General features: G+C 48.0%; 1 protein-coding gene across 4 annotated transcripts in view; it reads left to right on the forward strand.

Annotated features, from left to right (window-relative positions):
• The window catches only part of GNB1L (G protein subunit beta 1 like), a 59354-nt gene that overhangs the window by 14820 nt on the left and 24861 nt on the right, over nt 1-19673 (forward strand). For 3 of the 4 annotated variants that reach the window (XM_055321823.1, XM_055321822.1, XM_055321821.1), the window contains exons 2-4: nt 13524-13669; nt 14158-14283; nt 19354-19516. In XM_055321823.1, the coding sequence (XP_055177798.1) occupies nt 13524-13669; nt 14158-14283; nt 19354-19516 (435 nt within the window). Of the gene's footprint in view, nt 1-13523; nt 13670-14157; nt 14284-19353; nt 19517-19673 lie in introns of those variants that run through there. The other variant, XM_055321825.1, reaches the window with a different exon arrangement.

A 19673-nucleotide genomic window follows, 5' to 3' on the forward strand; every position in this document is an offset into this window, starting at 1 on the left:
TTCTTCTCTTTTTTTGTGTGATTATGTGTCTAGATAGAGATTTATCAATTTTATGAATATTTCTAAAGAACCAGTATTTGGTTTTATTGATTTTTCCTCTGTTGCCTTACTACTCTGGATTTCATTTGTTTCTGCTCTATCCTTATCATTTCCTTCCTTTGGCTTGCTTTGGGGCTTAATTTGCACCTCTTTTTCTAGTTTCTCTTTTTTTAAGATTTTATTCATTTATTCATGAGAGACACACAGAGAGGGAGGCAGAGACACAGGTAGAGGGAGAAGCAGGCTCCATGCAGGGAACCTGATGCAGAACTCGATCTCAGGCCCTGGGATCACAACCTGAGCCAAAGGCAAACACTCAACCACTGAGCCAGCCAGGTGCCCTGAATGTAGGCTTTAATGCTGTAAATTTTCCTCCATGCCTCACTTTTGCTGAATCCTACAAATTTTGATTATTTTGTTTTTCATTTTTATTAAATGCAAAATATTTTCTAATTTCTCTTGGGATTATGTACCTCTTTGACCAATTGATTACTTTAAAGTATATTGTTCATTTTCCAAATATTTGTGGAGATTTTCCAGTTGCCTTTCCCTTACTGATTTCCATGTTAATTCCATAAGGTTGGAGAACATATTTTGTATGCCTTTGTTTCTTCTTCATTTTTTTAAGGTTTTGTTTTATGACCCAAGATACGGTTTATCTTGATGAATATTCCATGTGCATTTGAGAAAGAATGTGTTTTATTTCTGTTGGATGGAGTATTATCTTAAGGTCAAGTAGATAGATAGGATTCTGTATGACTTTTTGGCCACTTACTCAGCTAATTACTAAGAAGGAGTTTAAGTCTCTAGCTAGAATTACGTATTTGTTTATTTCCTCTTTCAGTTCCATCAGTTTTTCCTTCATGCATTTTGTTGAAGTTCTGTTTTTAGCTGAATATATATTTAGGACTCTTACATCTTTTTGATAAATTGATACCTTTATTAAGATTTTATTTATTTATGAGAGACTGAGAGAGAGAGAGAGAGAGAGAGAGAGAGAGAGAGAGGCAGAGACACAGGCAGAGGGAGAAGCAGGCTCCATGCAGGAAGCCCGATGTGGGACTCCATCCCGGGTCTACAGGATCAGGCCCTGGGCTGAAGGCAGTTCCCCAAATACCTTTTATTATGTTGTATCCTCCTTATTTCTGATAATAGTCCTTTCTCTGGGGTCTTTCTGTGACATTAATATATCCTCTCTAAAAAACTAAGAAGGGGGAACCCTCTTGCACTGTTGGTGGGAATGTGAACTGGTGCAGCCACTCTGGAAAGCTGTGTGGAGGTTCCTCAAAGAGTTAAAAAATAGAGCTACCCTAGGACCCAGCAATTGCACTGCTGGGGATTTACCCCAAAGACACAGATGCAGTGAAAAGCTGAGACACCTGCACCCCAATGTTTATAGCAGCAACGTCCACAATAACCCAACTGTGGAAGGAGCCTCAGTGTCCATCGAAAGATGAATGGATAAAGAAGATGTGGTCTATGAATACAATGGAATATTACTCAGCCATTAGAAACGACAAATAGGGATCCCTGTGTGGCGCAGCGGTTTGGCGCCTGCCTTTGGCCCAGGGCGTGATCCTGGAGACCCGGGATCGAATCCCACGTCGGGCTCCTGGTGCATGGAGCTTGCTTCTCCCCCTGCCTGTGTCTCTGCGTCTCTCTCTTTATCTCTCTGTATCATAAATAAATAAAAATTAAAAAAAAAAAAGAAACGACAAATACCCACCATTTGCTTCGATGTGGATGGAACTGGAGGGTATTATGCTGAGTGAAGTAAGTCAATCAGAGAAGGACAATCATATGGTTTCACTCATTTAGGGAATATAAAAAAATGGTGAAAGGGATTATAGGGGAAAAGAGAGAAAATGAGTGGGAAATATCAGAGAGGAAGACAGAACATGAGAGACTCCTAACTCTGGGAAATGACCAAGGGGTAGTAGAAGGGGAAGTGGGCGGGGGGATGGGGTGACTGGATGACAGGCACTGAGGGGGGCACTTGACGAGATGAGCACTGGGTGTTATGCTATATGTTGGCAAATCAAACTCCAATAAAAAAAATACAAAAAAAGTGTCCTCTCTAAAAAACACAAAACAAAACAAATCCTCTCCAACTAAACTTTCTTTTATTGTATGTATAGCAATTATTTTTCTTCTTTTTACTTTTAATCTATCTCTGTTTTTGTACTTAAAGTGTGTTTCTGCCAGATAACTTACATTTGAGTCTTTTTTAAGAAAATAGGTTATAATTGTTGGGTCTGGTAATTAAGATGTTGGAAGCATTTACAGGATGCCTGGGTGGCTCAGTGGTTGAGCATCTGCCTTCAGCTCAGGTCGTGATCCTGGGGTCCTGGGATTGAGTCCCACATCGGGCTTCCCACAGGGAGCCTGCTTCTCCCTCTGCTTATGTCTCTGTCTCTCTCTCTCTGTGTCTCTCATGAATAAATAAATTTTAAAATATTTTATTTTATTTTATTTATTCATGAGAGACACAGAGAGAACTCTTTCACAGAGAGAGAGAGAGATGCAGAGGTAGAAGCAGGCTCCACGCAGGAAGCCCAATGTGAGACTCGATCCTGGGACTCCAGGATCATGCCCTGGGCTGAAGGCAGGCACCAAACTGCTGAGCTGCCCAGGGATCCCCTAAATTTAAAAATCTTAAAAAAAAATCCATACTAATTCAGATTATTATTTCCCTATGTATGTGTCATCAGTGTCCAGACTTTTTTCTTTCAGGGATCCCTGGGTGGCTCAGTGGTTAAGCGCCTGTCTTTGGTCCAGGGCACGATCCTGGAGTCCCGGGATCGAGTCCTGCGTCAGGCTCCCAGCATGGGGCCTGCTTCTCCCTCTGCCTGTGTCTCTGCCTCTCTCACTCTCTCTATGTCTATCATGAATAAATAAATTTAAAAAAAGATTTTTTTCTTTCTTTTCAGGAGTTTAATTACAATATGTTTGAATGTGGTTTTATCCTGCTCATGGTTCATTGAGTCCTTAAATCTATAAATTTTCATTTTTTCCCATATTTGTGAAATTTCAGGCAGTTATTTATTCAAGTAATTTTCCTGTTCCATTTCTTTCTCTTCTCGACTCCAGTGACACAAGTCTCAGACCTTTTACTATTATTCCACAAGTCCCTGGTGTTCCAATCATTTATTTCATATCTTCATTCTTTCTGACTTTATATTAGATAATTTCTGTTGACCAGTCTTCATGTTCATTGGCTCTTTCCTTTGACATCTCCCATTCCATTATTGAAGTTTTTTTTGTTTTGTATATTGTATTATTCAGTTTTGAAACTTTCTTTTTAAAAAATTAATTTCTGTTTCTCTGCTCTTCTCTTTATTTCTTTTTTTTTATAAATTAATTTTTATTGTTGTTCAATTTACCAACATACAGAATAACACCCAGTGCTCATCCCGTCAAGTGTCCCCCTCAGTGCCCGTCACCCATTCATCCTGTTCATTCTTCTGTTTATTTCAAATATGTTTGCCTTTGCCTCATGGAGAATAATTACAAAAGTTACTTTAGGATCCTTATCTGATATTCCCAACATCTGAATAGTTTCGAGGTTGGCATCTGTAAGTTGTCTTTTCCCTTGAGTACTGTCGGCTTTCATTTTCTGGTTCTTGGTATGTTGAATAATTTTGCATTATATCCTAGGCATATCCTGGTTGAGTATTACATGGGGTCCATTGGAGAATGTTGAGTTTTGTATTAGCAGGCAGTCAACCCAGTTAGAATTGCCACACAAGTTCTGTCTTGCCCTTTGTGGGCTATGTTTTTAATCTCTTTTTCATTTTCAAAGCTTTTGAGAGGCCCCTTTGGGTCCGTCCCAGGCTTATGAAACTTAGCAATGAGTGTGGGACTTTTGTGGGTTCATTCAGAGAATTAAGAGACTTTTTTCTTCAGCTCTCTCCTCTGCAATTTTACCCCCCCAACCCCATCCCCCACCCTCCTGCCCCACCACACACACTCCATCCAGCAAGATCCACTTCTCTTGGTTCCTCTGGCTGAAAAGACAGAGGTTTTCTCTCAGAGTCACTTCTCCTATACAGTTCCATGTCTAGGGCCCATTCTTGGGGCAATGCTGAGAGAGAAGAACAGTTAGGGATTTCCTCTCACATTCTTTAGACTTTTCCTCTGTAAAGTTGTCTGGAAACTAGTCTAAGTTCTAGCCACTGCTGCCTTGCTGCTATGCAAGCTGGGCCTACCTTCAAGGCAATACCCCAAGACATACTAATAAAAATGGGAAACTCATCACATACAGGTCACTTTTCCAAGGTTTTACTTGCCTTCAAAATCTGTCTGTTATTGTTCACTTTTCAGAGTTTTTAGGTAATTTCTTTTTATATTTTGTCTAGACTTTTTAGTTGCAGTCAGCCAGAGAAAGAAGCAGTAATGAACTTATTTCATCCTGGCCAGATCCAGAAGCCTGTCAATGTAGATTTGATTTACATTTCTCCCTTACTCATGTTAAGCATCTTTTTATATGTTTAAGGGCCATTTTCATTTTTTGTGACTGTGAATTCATATCTTTTGCTTATTTTTCTATTTAGTCTTTGGACTTTCTTCCCTTAATTTTGAAGATTTCTGTATGTTCTAAAGACACTAGAATTTTATCTCTTTTGACAAGTGAAAATTTAAAAATGTATTAGGTATTTTATCTTCTAATTGGTATTGTGAATGGAATTTTCTCTAACAGGTTATTGTTTGTGCATATGGAAACTATTGACTTCTCTGTTAGTTTCTTTCCCTGCTACCATACTAAGGGTTTTTTTTTTTTTTTAATGTTTGAATCTGTTTTATTGTGGATTATATAAGGCCCTCATGTATATCATCATGCTCTCTGGAAGATAATTTAATGTTTTCTTTCCCAACTCATATGCCTTTAATTGATTTTTCTTATTTAATTGCATTGGCTTAAACCTCCAGTACAGTGTTAAATAGTAGTGTAGATATTGGGTATTCTGATCTTAGAGGAAATAACTCCAATGTTTCTTCGTAAAGTAATGTATGAATTACTTGACTTCATACAGTAATTTCTTCATAAACTAAGGAGATGTGTGTGTGTGTGTGTGTGTGAATATTTTAATTTGAAGACACCCGTTAGTTTCTCTTTGGTTAAGTGTTTTATTTTTCTTGTTTAAAAGACTATTTATTTTGAGAGAGAGAGAGCATGAGTGAAGGGGACTAGCAAAGGGAGAGGAAGAAGCCGACTCCCTGTTTAGCAGTGAGTCAGGTTAAGTGTTTGAATAAAAACCCAGGCACCTTGGTTAAATGTTGTCATAAAAATGGGTATTGAGGGATCCCTGGGTGGCGCAGTGGGTTTGGCGCCTGTCTTTGGCCCGGGGCGCGATCCTGGAGACCCGGGATCGAATCCCACGTTGGGCTCCCGGTGCATGGAGCCTGCTTCTCCCTCTGACTGTGTCTCTGCCTCTCTCTCTCTCTCTGTGACTGTCATAAATAAAAAAAAAATGGGTATTGAGAGGGGCACCTGGGTGGCTCAGTTGGTTAAGCATCTGCCTTCGGCTCAGGTCATGAGCCCAGGGTGCTGGAATTGTGCCCTGTGTCGGCCTACCTGCTCAGTGGGAAGCCTGCTTCTCCATCTCCCTCTGCCCACCCCCGCTCATGCTCTCTCTTTCAAGTAAATACATAAAATCTTTTAAAAAAAAACTAACCTTGCATTCCAATGATAAATTCCACTTGGTTATCATGTATAATTTCTTTGATTTGATGTTGTATTTTGTTTGCTAATATTTTATTTACTCTTTTTGTGTGATATTCATAAGTGATATTGGTCTCTTCTTTCCCTCTGATAAGAGTTTTAAATATGTCTCATGAATTCTGGTTCATAGTATTTTTCATTGTCATTTTTAAAATTTGTGGATTAAGTACTTCCCCCTTCACCTAAAATTTGTTTAATAAATTACTTTAAGTTTTTGGTTGGGAGGACATTTTAGTTTTTATTTTGTTAATTTTTGATTTAACTGCACTGTGGTCATAGAATATGTTTATATTTCTTCTTTATGAAACTCACTGATATTTTCTTTGTGACCCAATATGTAATTTTTTACACGTGTTCACATGCACTTGAGAAGAACGTATAGTTTCTGTTATCAGAGAGTAAAGTTCTATATAGATCCATAATATTTACCCCATGGAGTCTATCTCCTTACTTATTATCCACTTGGTATGACTTGTACTAAGAGTAGTAGTGTATCATGTTCTCCAATTATTGGTGAGTTTTTTCTGTGATTCCTTGCATTCCTTGTAGTTTCTGTTTTATAAAGAGGTGTTTCTGTTATTTGGTATATAGGTATTCACAACAATCATATATGCATTCTGAATTGCAGCTTCCAGTATTGCAAAGTGTCTGGATTTGTCAATTCTAATGCTTTTTGGCTAGAATTCAACTTTGCTGACATCTGTATTTCAAGCCCTGCTGTTTATTGTTTCTATTTGCCTGAAATACCTTTGTCCATCTCTAGCTTTAGCCTTTTGGAATCACTTTTTTTTCTTTAAGATTTATTGATTTATTTATTTGAGAGAGAGTGTGTGTGTGTTTTGGAGGGAGAAGCAGAGGGAGAAGGAGAGAAGTGCCAAGTAGACTCTGTGCTGAGTGCAGAACCTGACATGGGGCTCCATCCCAGGACCCTGAGATCATGACCTGAACCAAAGCCAATCAGACATGTAATTAACTGAACCACCCAGGCACCCCCCACTGTTTTTCTTATTAACTTTATATTCCGAGTATTCTGAGTTTGGTCTTTCATCAGATATATATGTCATGAATATTTTCTTCCTGTGTATAGCCTCATTTTTTATGTCCTTAATATCTCTTAATGAGAATTATGATTTTGAGCTTTATCCATGTGAGACTAGGGTTTATACATTTTCAGTTTTGTGGAATATAATATTCTTTTTCTTTAAGATTTATTTATCCATTCATGAGAGACACAGACTGAGAGAGGCAGAGACATAGGCAGAGGGAGAAGCAGGCTCCCTGCAGGGAGCCCAAGGCGGGACTCGATCCCAGATGCGGGATCACAACCCAAGCCGAAGGCAGGTGCCCTACCGCTGAGCCACCCAGGCGTCCCAGTTTTGTGGAATATTCTATTATATGAATTACCAGTTTTATCCTATTCTGCAGTTGGTGGCCATTTGGGTTGTTTCTAGTTTTTATTAGTATGTATAATATTGCTATGAACATCTTGTGCAAATCTCTCCTTGTACATATGTGAGAATTTCTTTAGGGTATTTATCTAATATGGGGTTGCTGTATCATAAGGTGTGCGAACTAGTCCCAGATTGTTTCCCAAAGTGATTCTTTCAAGTTATGCTCCCTCTAGCATGGTAAACAGTTACAGTTGTCCCACACTGTAATCAACATTTGACAGATTAATTTTTTGCTAATTTGCTAGGAGTGTAATTATATCACATTGTGGTTTTGACAGGCATTTCCAAGATTATTAATTAGGTTAAACATCTTTTTATATGTTTATTGGCCATTTATGTTTCTTGTGAAATAACAGTTTAAGTCTTTTGCTTATTTTCTTGTTGGTGTTTGCTTTCTTATTGTATTGATCTGTATGTTCTTTACTCTAGATTTGAGTCCAGGGTGGGTTTGTCTTCCTCCCCCACTTCTAGAATGTTTTTATAATTTTAAACTTACAGAAAAGTTGCAAGTACAGCATAGTGAATACTCTTAGACCCTTTACTTACATTTATCAATTGTTAGCATTTTGCCACATTTGCTTGACCTCTCTGTATGTAGATAGAGATTGAAATTCATTTTTCTGAAACATTTGAAAACGGTGTGCAGACACCATGACATTTCACCCCTAAAACACTATCCTGGGAACAAGGACATTCTTCTATGTAAAATACCACTATCTTGCCCAAGAAAATTAACAATAATTCCATATTTTAAAAAAATATTATTTATTTATTTAGAGAATAAGCATGAGTGGAAGGAGGGGCAGAGGGAGAGGGAGAGAGAGAATCCCAAGCAGGTTCTGTGCTGAGCTCAACACACGGCCTGATCCCATGACCCCTAGATCATGGCTTGAGCTGAAATCAAGAGTTAGACACTCAGCTGGCTGAGCCACCCAGGTGCCCCACAGTAATTCCATATTATATGCAGTCCCTATTCAGATTTCCCCAGTTGTTTTCCCCACACCCCTTTGTGATCCTGTCAAGGTTCCTGTGTTGGATCTGGTCACAATGCCTCTGTAGTCTCTCAATTTAGAACCCTCACCCTACTTTTTGTTCTTTTTTTTCCTCTTGATCCTGATGTTTTTGATAAGTCTGAGCTAGTTGCCTTGTCCAGTGTCCCATAATCTGGATGTACCTGATTGTTTTCTGCAAGTTGTTGGCACAGATGTGCAAGGATGGTGCTGTGTTTTCTGGCATCACCTCAGAAGATAAGTGATGCCAGTCTGTTTACTATTGGCGGTGCCAGCTTCAGCCTCATGGTGAAGGTGGTGACAGCCAGACATCTCCATTGTTAAGGAACATTCTTCTCTTGTGATCAGTAAATAATCTGTAGCATAGTACCTTGGCACAGTGCAAATCTCCTGTTTCCCAACAGCCTTTCACCTGGTTAGGTCCTTCTTCAAATATGAGTGGTGACTTTTACAATCTCATGCTCTCCACTTGCAATTTTAGTCCTTTTTATTTCCTTAAAAGCACAGAACATCTTTATTTTCTATGCCCGAATGCTTTGTGTTCTAGGGTCTAGTTCTGCCTTTTGTTGTTTCTTATGGCTCTCACTCATGGTACCGTAGTTCCTTTTTTGTTTCCATGAGTTCTAATTACTTGTATTTTGTAGGGCTTTCCTGGTGAATTCCTTCAGACCTGCGTAGAAGGTGGGTTCCTTATGAGAGATATTCACAGACGGAAGTTTTGGCAACCTCCTGAGGTGGTGTAGATGAGGTCTAACGCTTGAGGGCTGGCATCATTCTGGTACCTCTGGGTGTAGGTTTACTTCTGGCTCCGTCTTACACTGATCATTTAGCTCTATAGGGTCTCATCTTTATGGAGATGCTCCTATGAGATTGTCCACTGTAGTGGGGGCAGGGGAGCGGGTGCTAAGCTTTGTCTGTCATGACTAAGAGGCCTTGCCTGGGAACCAGATTTCTAGGTCACAATGTAGCAAATGCCCTCTGGCAGGTGCCAACTGGGGGCCCTGCAGACCTTACTACGTTTGACTTCCACTTAGTGTTTGGCCTCTGAAGGTTCTAAACTTTTTCTTTCCTTTTTTAAAAGATTTTTATTTATTTATTCATGAGAGACACACAGAGAGGGGCAGAGACATAGGCAGAGAGAAGCAGGCTCCCTGCGGGGAGCCCGATGCCGGACTTGATCCCAGGACCCCAGGATCGCAACCTGAGCCAAAGGCAGATTCTCAACCACTGAGCCACCCAGGTGCCCCTAAACTTTTCCTTTTTGACAGCTTAGTGATATACTGATGATGTGGGGTTTTTATTTTAGTTGTTTTGTGGGCATCTCTCCTGCTAGGAAGTGGTGCCTCCCTAGTCTGTGCTGGTTTGGGAATTCTTAGGTACCTTGCGGGGCTGCTGGAGCCGTTCTGTGCTTTGGTGTGGCCCACTTACAGAGGGCCTGGGCTGCCTGTTTGAGGCACTCCCAGTGTCTTGTGCAGCCTGTCCTTGCACTCCCAGACGCATGCAGTGGGTAAAGCAGGACCCTGTGGTCTGGAGCTGGCAGAAACAATGCATGGATGTCTCTGGGTGGTGGCTTCCCTGTTCTGGCTCACTTCTCAGTGCTCCTTGTTGATTGCAAGCTTCTTCAAGGACGAGTGGTCCCTGCAATTAAAAGGAAAGGGTTCTGTGGCTGAGTGCATGGTGGGTGCTCAGGGCTGACTCGTGGGTTAGGCTGAGGCACACACACACACATAGGGATCTTTGGTCTTTGCGGTCTCACTTCTCCCTTGGCCCTGCCTCATCTGCGTTTGCCAGTCCTTGGTTGTTTCCTTGCCTTCCCATGGCTGCTGGGAAGTGTGCCTGACGTGTGTGTGCCTGGGTGGGAGGGTGAATGCCGGGTGTAGCCTAGTCGCAGCCACGCAGGTGCCTTTCCACGGGGACCCCTGCCCGCCACTGCTCCCCAGGCCCCGCCCTGTGGGGATAGCCCTGAGGCCTGCCCGGCTGCCGCCTCTGAGGTGGGACGCAGGGGGGCACTGTCCTCCTCCATCCGGGGACCAAGGGCCTGAGGGGCTTTCGGGGGCTAGCAGCATCCGTTGGAAAGGCTGTCAGAGTTGCGCAAATCGTGTCAGATTGTCTTTCTTTTTAATTTTGAAAAGAATGTGTCTCTCTTTGACATCTCGAAAAGCAGGCAAAATTTGAAGTTGTGCTCAGTGGATTAAGTTTCATGTTCCTCTGCCCTCTGGGAGGAAAAGACGAGTGACAGAACAGGGGAAGGCAGCGGTGGCGGGCGGCGGGTACCGCGCACCGGTGTTGCACAAGGGGCTGCGGCCTCCGCTCCGGGCGGCCCGCTGCCAGGGGAGATAGGATAACGCGATTATTCTCAATTAGATTAATAAAGAATAATTAGATGTCATAAATCAAGTAATCATAGGATATTGTCATGGGAAAAATATGTAGCTCGAATTAATTAGTTTTCAAATAAAGCGTTTATTTTAATTGCTTGAAATGACGGAGCCCTTAATTGCCGATGCATCATTTTGGCCTGAACATTTTGGTTGTTGTAACAACGTGACGGGTTTGTTCCCCGCAGTTCTGGGGAAACAATAGAGGAGAACTTGATTTCATCACCTCAGACGGAGCCTTGTGCTGGTGAGGTTCTGGAAACTCCCAGCAGGCCGCAGGCAGGTGGCAAGTGCGGGCCGTGCTTCGGCGGGCACTGCCCAAGGCCCCCATGCGGCTTGTGATGTGCGTGCGTGTGTGCGTGCATGTGCGTGCGTGTGCATGTGAGCACGTGCCCTCTGTGCACGTGCACATGACACAGTGGGTGCATGCATGTGTGTGCATGTGAGCATGTGCCCTCTGCATGTATGTGTCACACAGTGGGTGTGCATGTCAGCACCACACCTTGGGAACCTGTGTGGTAGTGGCCGGTAGGACTCCGAGGCCTGGACCATGGGAGTGGGATGCCCCCTCGCTCCCCAGCCCCAGGCACTGGGGCTTTTCTGATGGGTTGACATGCTTTAGCAGGATTCTCCACTCACGCGTTTCTCCAGATCTGGGGTCCTAGAGCTGACCAGCTGTTCTGATGGGGCAGGCATAGCACAGACAGCCAGCAGCTTCCAAGGGCCCAGTAGGTGCTCCTCTGAACTTGTCCCAAGCCTGCTTGCCTGAGCGCAGCCCTGCAGGGTTCAGAGCCAAGGCCCAGCAGTGTCTCCTGGCAGCTCCCCCATCCTGGGCTAGAGCGGGAGCCGTGGGCCATGGAGCAGTGTGGAACCAGGTCTTTGTCCATGGGAGGCTGTCCTGTGTTTGGGAAGAGTCAGTTGGTTTTTAGCCAAAGGTGAGAGAGGGTTTTGGAGTGAAAACCCTAAAAAAGAAGAAACAAACAGGGACTTGGCCATTTGTAAGGCCCATTCCCGGGGTCCCCTTCCTTCTCTTTGAAACCCCTCCACAAGGCAGGACCAAGCAATAGAGCAGCTGCCTACAGTCTCATACCAGTAAAGATGGGCATCTGCCCCTTCCGAGCCCTGGCCCTGCAGGCTCTGCTCTGGATCATTAGGATCTCAGCCCGACCCTACTTCCAGCCCTCCCATGGGCCAGGCCTCAGCTGGCCAGTGCTGGCAATGGCTGGCAATCCGCTGGGTCTCTGCAGCATTTCCTCGGCTCTGGTGGTCTCCGGACTCTCAGGTCTCTGCCCCCACTACTGTCGAGGTGACTTGGAGGCCCCTGACTTACAAGGCTCCAGCTGCCTTGACAGTGGCATTTCTTAGATGTTTTGAAACTTTTGCTCTTGTGAAGCTACTCCAGGCTCCGTTCTGGAGAGAGAAAGGGAGAGAGAGAGAGAGAAGGAAAAGGTCTGGGATAGCTTCAAGGAGGGGAGGTACAGGGCTTCGCAGTTGAGGGTGTGGCTGAAGCAGTGCCTGGACTGGTCTCCTGCTGGGGAACCCACGCCTCTCCTGCCTCTGCGCCTGTACATTTGCCTGTCCTCCGCCTGCAGCCCCCTCCGGCATGGGCCTCCATCCTTGGCCTGAAACCCTCTCCAACCTCCGGCATCGGCCAAGGCTCCCTCCTGCAGGAAACTATCTTCTCTGCTCCTGTTCTTTGCCCTGCCCGGTTCCTTTGGTGGCTGTGGCTGCTCCAGTGGCTGGACGATCTCCTCCCTGCTCTGTGTCCAGGCTGGAGGCAGGCCAGTGGGGAAGTGTCTTGGGGCCCAGTGGGAAAAGCCCTCCTGGTGAACTTGCTGCAGCTCCCAGCAGCCTGCCCCTAGCCTTTCCCTCTGCACCCTCAGCCTGGCCGGGGCCTGTGGGCTGACAGATGTGCCCATGGTCACTAGAGAAGGTCACTTCTAGTCCAGCAACCACCCCTGCGCCATTGCTGGGGCAGGCTCAGTGGGGACGCTTCAAGGCTTCTCCTTTCAGGTGGGTGGGCCCCCCAAGACAGTTATTTGAGGAAGGGTCACTCATCTCTGGTATCAGTCCTCTTGGAGAGTGGCAAGGAGGTAACTCCATCCCTGCCCCTGTGCCCACACACCAGTGCACCAGCTACACTGCCCCTTGGTAGCAGCATGCAAGCTTCAGGCCTGAGTCTGAGGGGCCTGGGCAGCTCACCAGACCATTACCTGCCTCAGTTTCTCCAACAGTAAATGTGGTGCTGCCTTTTCTACGGGTAGATGCACAGGCTTTCAGGATCCAGCAGGTGGTGTTTGCAGCACATGTGAGGGAGAGACTCCTCTCCGTCTTTGGGTCCAGCTGGCTCCTCCACTCCAGGGACCCCACACACCTCTTGTCTGGAGGTTCATCCCTCAGTGTGTACTTGCTGAGCAGCTGCTGTATGCCTGGTGCCGGTGACCAGGCTGTGGCCCCTGTTCCCTGAGCTTACCACGGGGCCAAAGTGGACAGCATGTCCTGGCATGGCATTGTTCCGCGGCAGGGAGGAGAGGAGATGGGCCTGGGGAGGGAGGAGGGAGAGTCAGCCAGGCCCAGAGGCAGGACAGGCACTCCAGGCGTGTGGACAGCCCAGGTGAGGAGAAGCCAGCCTGCATGCTGTGTGGCCAGTGGGACTCGGGGAGTCAGAGGGTGCAGCAAGCCCTGGAGGCCAGTGGCTGGCTCTCTGCAGGGCACTGAGGGTGAGAGTGGCCTCAGAAGGGTGTGGGAGTCACTGTGCCCGCCCGAGATGGTACAGGTTGGGGCCACAGTGATGCCATTTGGGTATAGGGGCCAATAGGCAAGGTGGAAGACAGGCTGAAGGGGGTGGGCAGTATCCAGGGAGGCTCCTCCTGCCTTCCTGAAGGATGACAGGCAGGTCACTTACACCCTTCCTTGTCCCCAGATGACTGCACCCCCGCCTAATATGGCAGCCTCCCCACTCCCACCGCCAGACCCCCGCTTTGTCCTCCGAGGTGCTCAGTCAGCGGTGCATGCGCTGCATTTCTTCGGAGGAGCCCAGGGACAGGTGCACCCACTCCTCCTCTCAGGGTGAGTAGCTACGGCCCCAACCCAACCCCAGGGGTTAGCCCAGGTGATGTTAGCGGGTGGTGGGCTAGCAATGAGCCTGTGCTCACTTGGGGATCTTAGTGACACTGGGTCATGGGGACGCTGACTTTTCAGAAGTTGCTCGCCAAGCTGTCCCTTGGGCCTGGCCCCTCGGAGAAGGCAGGGAGCTCGCCCTCTCTGTGAGAGACACCATCCGGTGTATGGTGTCAGCGGCCACCGTCTGTCCCTCTCAGACTCTGCCCGCGGTGCCTCCATGGCTCCTGAGGGCCCTCTGCCCGCCGTCCTTGGAAAAGGAGCACTGTGCCACTTTTACCCTCAGCTCACAGTTACGGCCGTCACCTAAACCAAAAGCTACCGACTAAATATCTGGTCCACCAGCTGTGTGGTTCTAGGCCAGCCCTGCAGAGCATGCTGGGAATGCCCTCCCCTGACGCCTCTTCCTGAGCTTGTACTTACGCTTGTCAGAACAGGTCCCTAAGTGGGCTGGTGCACATTTGGAGCCTGCAGACACGGAGGGCGGTTGCTACCCTGGACGGCCATGGGGGCCAGTGTGTGACCTGGCTGCAGACACTGCCCCAAGGACACCAGCTCCTCAGGTGGGTCTTGGTGCCAGCAAGTACAATCCCAAAGGAGTTAAGTTGTGGCCTTCAGCAGGGGCCAGGAGCTTGCCAGTGGAGGCTCTCGGGGTCTCCCCCAGCTGCCGGGCAGCTCCTGCCAATGGCAGAGCAGTGTGACCTCTGCTCTTGACCCACCCTGAAGCAGTATCTGGGTATGCTGTGTGCCTGTCACTGCACCCTCTGTGACCACGGCGCTGTCCAGGCAGGTGCCCACTGAGAAGAGCTTGATGAACACAAAACAGCTCTATCTGTAGCCCCACGCCACCCATGGCCTGAGCAGAGTCCTTCCTGGCCTGCCAGGGCTCTCCAGTGGCAAGAGCTAGGGGTCCGTGGCTGAGCTCAAGCCTTCTCCTTAGAGTAGCTGGTGTCATGACACCTGCTCTGATGGGTGGCCACCTTCCCACGAGGTGATGGGGACTGGTCACCAGGGTGGTGCAGAGCCAGAGCCTAAAGCCCACCTACCGATTGGGGCTGTGCTCCCAACGCCGATAGCAGCCACTCCCGGGGGCACTGGGAGTGCCACACAAGAGCCCAGGTCCATGGCATTTGCGGGGGCCGGTGCCGGGGGAGCAGGAGATGGCAAGAGCAGGGTGGGGGCCTGGCGCTCCTGACAGGAAGCTGCGTGGGCCAGAACCAGGATGTGCTTGGGCTGTGAGGGGCTGGAGCCCGGGCAGCAGAGCCCAGAGGGGCTATGTTCTGGTACTGCTGCTGTGGCCTTGTCCCCCAGGCTGGGGACTCCAGGTGAGAGGTGGGCCAGGAGGCAGCAGGAGGGAGCAGGTGGGTGAGAGAATGCATTTATGTCTACCAAGTACAGGTGAAACTTTCCTGAATGCCCTCCAGAGCGGGTCTGTCTTCCTGCTATGAACTGGGAGCCTGGACATCTCGGCACCACGGTTCCCAGTCCCCAAAGGACAGGGGTCTGTTGGGACCCACCCTTCTCCAAAGCACTTCTGTGCCAGGCACGGTCCTACCACTCTGCAGGTGGCTCGCGGGTGATGGAAGGCCCAGCAGTATCCAGGAGGGTGGTAGCCCCGGACGTGTGTGCTTGTAGCACCCCAGGCTGGCCCGCAGCCCCCCGAGGGGTGGGAAGGCCCTCCCTGTGGTTGTGGACTGTCCCTGATGTTTAGAATAGATGTTGCATCCAAATACCCCACGAAACCACTTGCACTGGAGACTGCGGTTTATAAATGTTCCTCCTGAGTTTTCAGCCAAGGCCTTAGGCCCTGTGGCACCTCCTGCTCCTCCAGGGCCCAGGTGCCTTGGGCTGTTCTCCAGGAACTCCCAGCCCTGAGTTCTGGCCCTCAGCTGGCCTGATGTTGTATGGGGAGGCAAGCTGCAAGCTGCAACAGCAACCTGTGAGCGAGTGATGGTGCTTCCCTTCCCAAGCTGGACGGCACCACCGTGGCCCTGCTCCAGTCGGGGGCCCAGGTTAGGGGGCTCGCAGCGGGGGTGTCGCAGGTACTTGGAGTGCCCAGGTGCGTTTACGTTGCACTAGAGGCCGTGCGCCCAGCTGTGTTTGGAAGCCAGGTCTCTCCAAAGTGGTCCTTGAGAAAGGAAGGTACGCTTTCATGTCAAGGGGAGGCTGGAGGGCAGAAAGCGGGGAGCCAGGCTGAGCGTTAGGTGCCACCCACATGCCCGAGGGTGCACCTGTGCCCAGTGACAGCCACCTGGGTGGTTTTGTTTTCTCTCTGTTTTATTGTGAACTGTAGCACACTTACAGAAAAGTGCGCAGAACAAGTTTACAGACTTGTGTTATCACAGAGTGGACACCTGGGTAACCAGCCCTGACATCTGCTCTGTTCTCGTCCTCGGGCGGCAGCCCCTCGCACCTCGTTTCTTGCTTTACCATCTGAATGTGCATCTCCAAAAAGCATAGATTTGTTAGGTCTGGTTTTTTTTCTTACTTAAAAAACGAGGCCGTACAGACAGCTTCCTTTGTATGTGACTCCTTCCACTCAGCTGTACGTTGTGAGACCCACCAGGGTACATGTGGCTGTGACACATTGTGTGGGTTTTTTCTGTGTGCTCTCCTGCTGGATGTGTACGTATGCCAGGTTATTTATCATTCTACTGCTCGTGGAGATCTGGGTGGTCCACTTGGGGCTGGGAAACTTAAGAAGACTCCTTCCTGGGTCTCCAGGTGCCAGGTGTACCCATGTCAGGGCCACAGGGTGTGTGCACACATTGGGCTGCTCGGAGGGTGCCAGGCTGCCCCCCATGCGAGGACCCCCACCCATCCACTCTTTCTGGGGCCTGGAGGCCTCATTTGCATTCTCCTGACCACTTAATGAGCTAGCCTTCTTCTGCGTTTATGAGCACTGGGATAAAGTCCCCTTAAATCCACATTTCTTGGGCAACCCCGGTGGCTCAGCAGTTTAGCGCCGCCTACAGCCTAGGGCATGATCCTGGAGCCCCAGGATCGAGTCTCATGTGGGGCTCCCTGCATGGAGCCTGCTTCTCCCTCTGCCTGTGTCTCTGCCATTCTTTCTGTGTCTCTCATGAATAAATAAATAAAATCTTAAAAAAAAATCCGCATTTCTCTATTGGATTGACTACCGTTTTCTCATTGAGTTACAGTTCTTTTTATTATTATTATTATTATTATTATTATTATTATTATTTTACAATTTCTTTATTCTAGATACAGTTGATATTTTTCTTTTTTCTTTTTCTTTTTTTTATGGTTGATATTTTGATATCACCAGTTACTTCTCCCACAAAGTGGCTTCCGGTTCCCACTTAATGATGTGTTAATGAGCAGAAGGTAGCCATTCAAATGGGATCAAATCTGCCATCTTTCCCTTATGGCTCGTGCTTCATGTGAAGGAGTCCAGCAACAGGCCTTGAAGACCTTCTTGCTCTCCCAGGAGCTTCTCTCTTGTTACTTTTGAGCCCACACTTCATCTGGAATGGACTGTTGGTGTGCGTGAGCGTCCTTCGTTCCTGTGTGGATAGCAATGGTCCCATGCTCTCTGCCCTCATCTCCCCTCCAGGTTCAGTAGTGTGGGCAGCTGAGGACGTGGACCGTGCGGGAGGCTTCCTGGAAGAGGTGTTGGAACAGCGTGCCCAGCAGCCAGAGAACCAGAGTGGTGGGGGCAAGGTCTCAGAGGTGGCTGTGGAGGTTGGGAGATTGGCTGCATCGTGCAAGCTAGTTTGTCAGTGGAGTGTGGCAGTAAATATCTTGAGGAAAATGGGAGGCAGGTTCTTCCCAGTTGGAGAATGGAGTCACTAACCTGAGAAGGAGGAAGAAGCCTCGAGGCATCAGCATGAACTTGTGGGATTTTGAAAACATATACACAAAGACACAGAAATACTTGTTTGTATGTATATGTTTGCATGTGTGTGTGTGTGTGTGTGTGTGAGTGAGTGAGGGGTGGGTATATTGTGTGTGCGTACATTTGCATGCGTGAGTGAGGGGTGTGTGTGACATTTGTGAATGTATGCATGAGGTATGTTTATATGTGTGTCTGAAGTATGTTTGTGTGAACGAGATGTGTTTGCGTGTGTGAGTGTCCCCGTGCACACGTGTGTGTGAGAGAGAGAGGTATGTTTGTGTGAGTGTGTGTGTATTTCCTGACTCTCCTGAGAGGGCCTGACAGCAGCGGCACCTCACAGTAATGAGCATACCAACACCCAGATCTTGGATTGCAAGTATCTCTCTGCACCGGAAGGACCAAGGATTCCTTGGAGAAGGGATTCTCGGTCTGGAATATCTTGCTGATGGACACGTGTCAGAAGGATCTCTGAGCCAGCTTGAAGGGGTCCCATTGGCTAATTTGGGATGATTTGAGCATAAAAATAAATAACAAGAAATGTAGAGTACTAAAGGAATACTGAAGTCCAAACTGATAGGAAGAGAAGGAGAGAGAAAAGCCCATTCTTCCCATGGGATAGCATCTTGTAAATGTAGGAGGTGGTGGGCATGGGAGTCACCTGCCGGGGGCCGTGGAGACTAGCAGGCAGGTGGGCAGCATTGGTGTGTGACCAGGCTGAGCTGTTGGAGGGTTAGGATACAGATTAACCATTAGAGCCTTGCGTCTCTCTAAAGGTATTTTGCCTTTAATTTTGTAGTATCGAGTCAACACACTTTTCCGTAATTCTGCGGGTCAGCTCCTGTCTGCCCTCCCCTTGGGTGCGGTGTGCTGTACATTTGGCACAGACTGCAGTCCATCTTGGGATCTTGATACTGTGATTGTTTTCTTAGAATATACACACTAAAGGTTGTTCTGTGGGCTTGCCAAGGCCTACCACCATGTGAGTGCTACCCTGGGGCCACACAGGGCAATCAGCCCACTGCAGAGCCTCTGTGCCACCCTCTGTAGCCCCCCCGTCCTCCACATGCCACCATGCTGCCCCTAGAATGTCCCACCAGTGGGATCATGCAGTAGGTGGCCTTTTGGCTCTGGTTTCCCTCACTTAGCAGATGCATCTGATATTCCTGCGGGTTGCTGCATGCGTCCCAGATTGGCCCTCCCTGTTGCTGAGTGAATTCAGCAACAGGGAGGATGTATCACATGTGGATGTATCACAATTAATTTCCCAACCTCCTACCAAAGGGTCGTGTCCAGTTTGGTTTGGACAGTTAGGAACAGAGCTGCTATAAACATTTCTGTACAGGCTTTGGTGTGAATATAGGTTTTGAATTCACTGGGGAAAATTCATGAGGGTGGGATGGCTGGGTTGTCACAGTTAATTCATGAACTGGGAGGGAAGAGGACGAGCTCACACTTTGGCAGCATGGGGAGAGGCAGGAAGGGCAGGGGAGGCTGGTCATGGGGTACATGTCCTGAAGCTCCCTGGGACTTGGTTGGCTGTGCACCCTTGGGATGGTCTATGAATGTGTCAGGCATCAGGCGTCTTGGATGCAAAGCCTTTCCTTGGCTGAGGTGCCCCAGCCAGATAATTTATGCCATCTGGGTCCTTCTCTGGAAGGTGTCCCCTGCCTGCCTTTGGCATCAGGCTGGCCCCGGCATGCCAGCACTTGTTCAGGTGGGGCACCCAGTTGGCTCACCTGGAGGGTTAACGGCCTGTCTCCTCTTGATTTGGCAGTCAAGGCCGGGACCTGAAGCTGTGCCTGTGGGACCTGGCAGAGGGCAGAAACACTGTTGTGGACTCTGTGCCACTGGAGAGCATGGGCTTCTGCAGGAGCTCCATCCTGGCTGGGGGTCAGGAGCGCTGGATGCTGGCTATGCCGGGGAGAGGCAATGATGAGGTGAGTGCCTGCCCACGTGGTGCCTGGCTCCTTGAGCTGCTTGCACTTGGTTCCCCTAGATGGGCGTGTTCGTCCTCAGCACCTGTTACAGGAACACTCTGCCCACCACAAGACCCCAGAGTGGCAGGTCTAGGTCTGTCTACTGGATTGCAGCTCC

The sequence above is a fragment of the Nyctereutes procyonoides genome, unplaced genomic scaffold (assembly GCF_905146905.1).
Source record: "Nyctereutes procyonoides isolate TBG_1078 unplaced genomic scaffold, NYPRO_anot_genome, whole genome shotgun sequence".
NCBI lineage: Eukaryota > Metazoa > Chordata > Mammalia > Carnivora > Canidae > Nyctereutes > Nyctereutes procyonoides.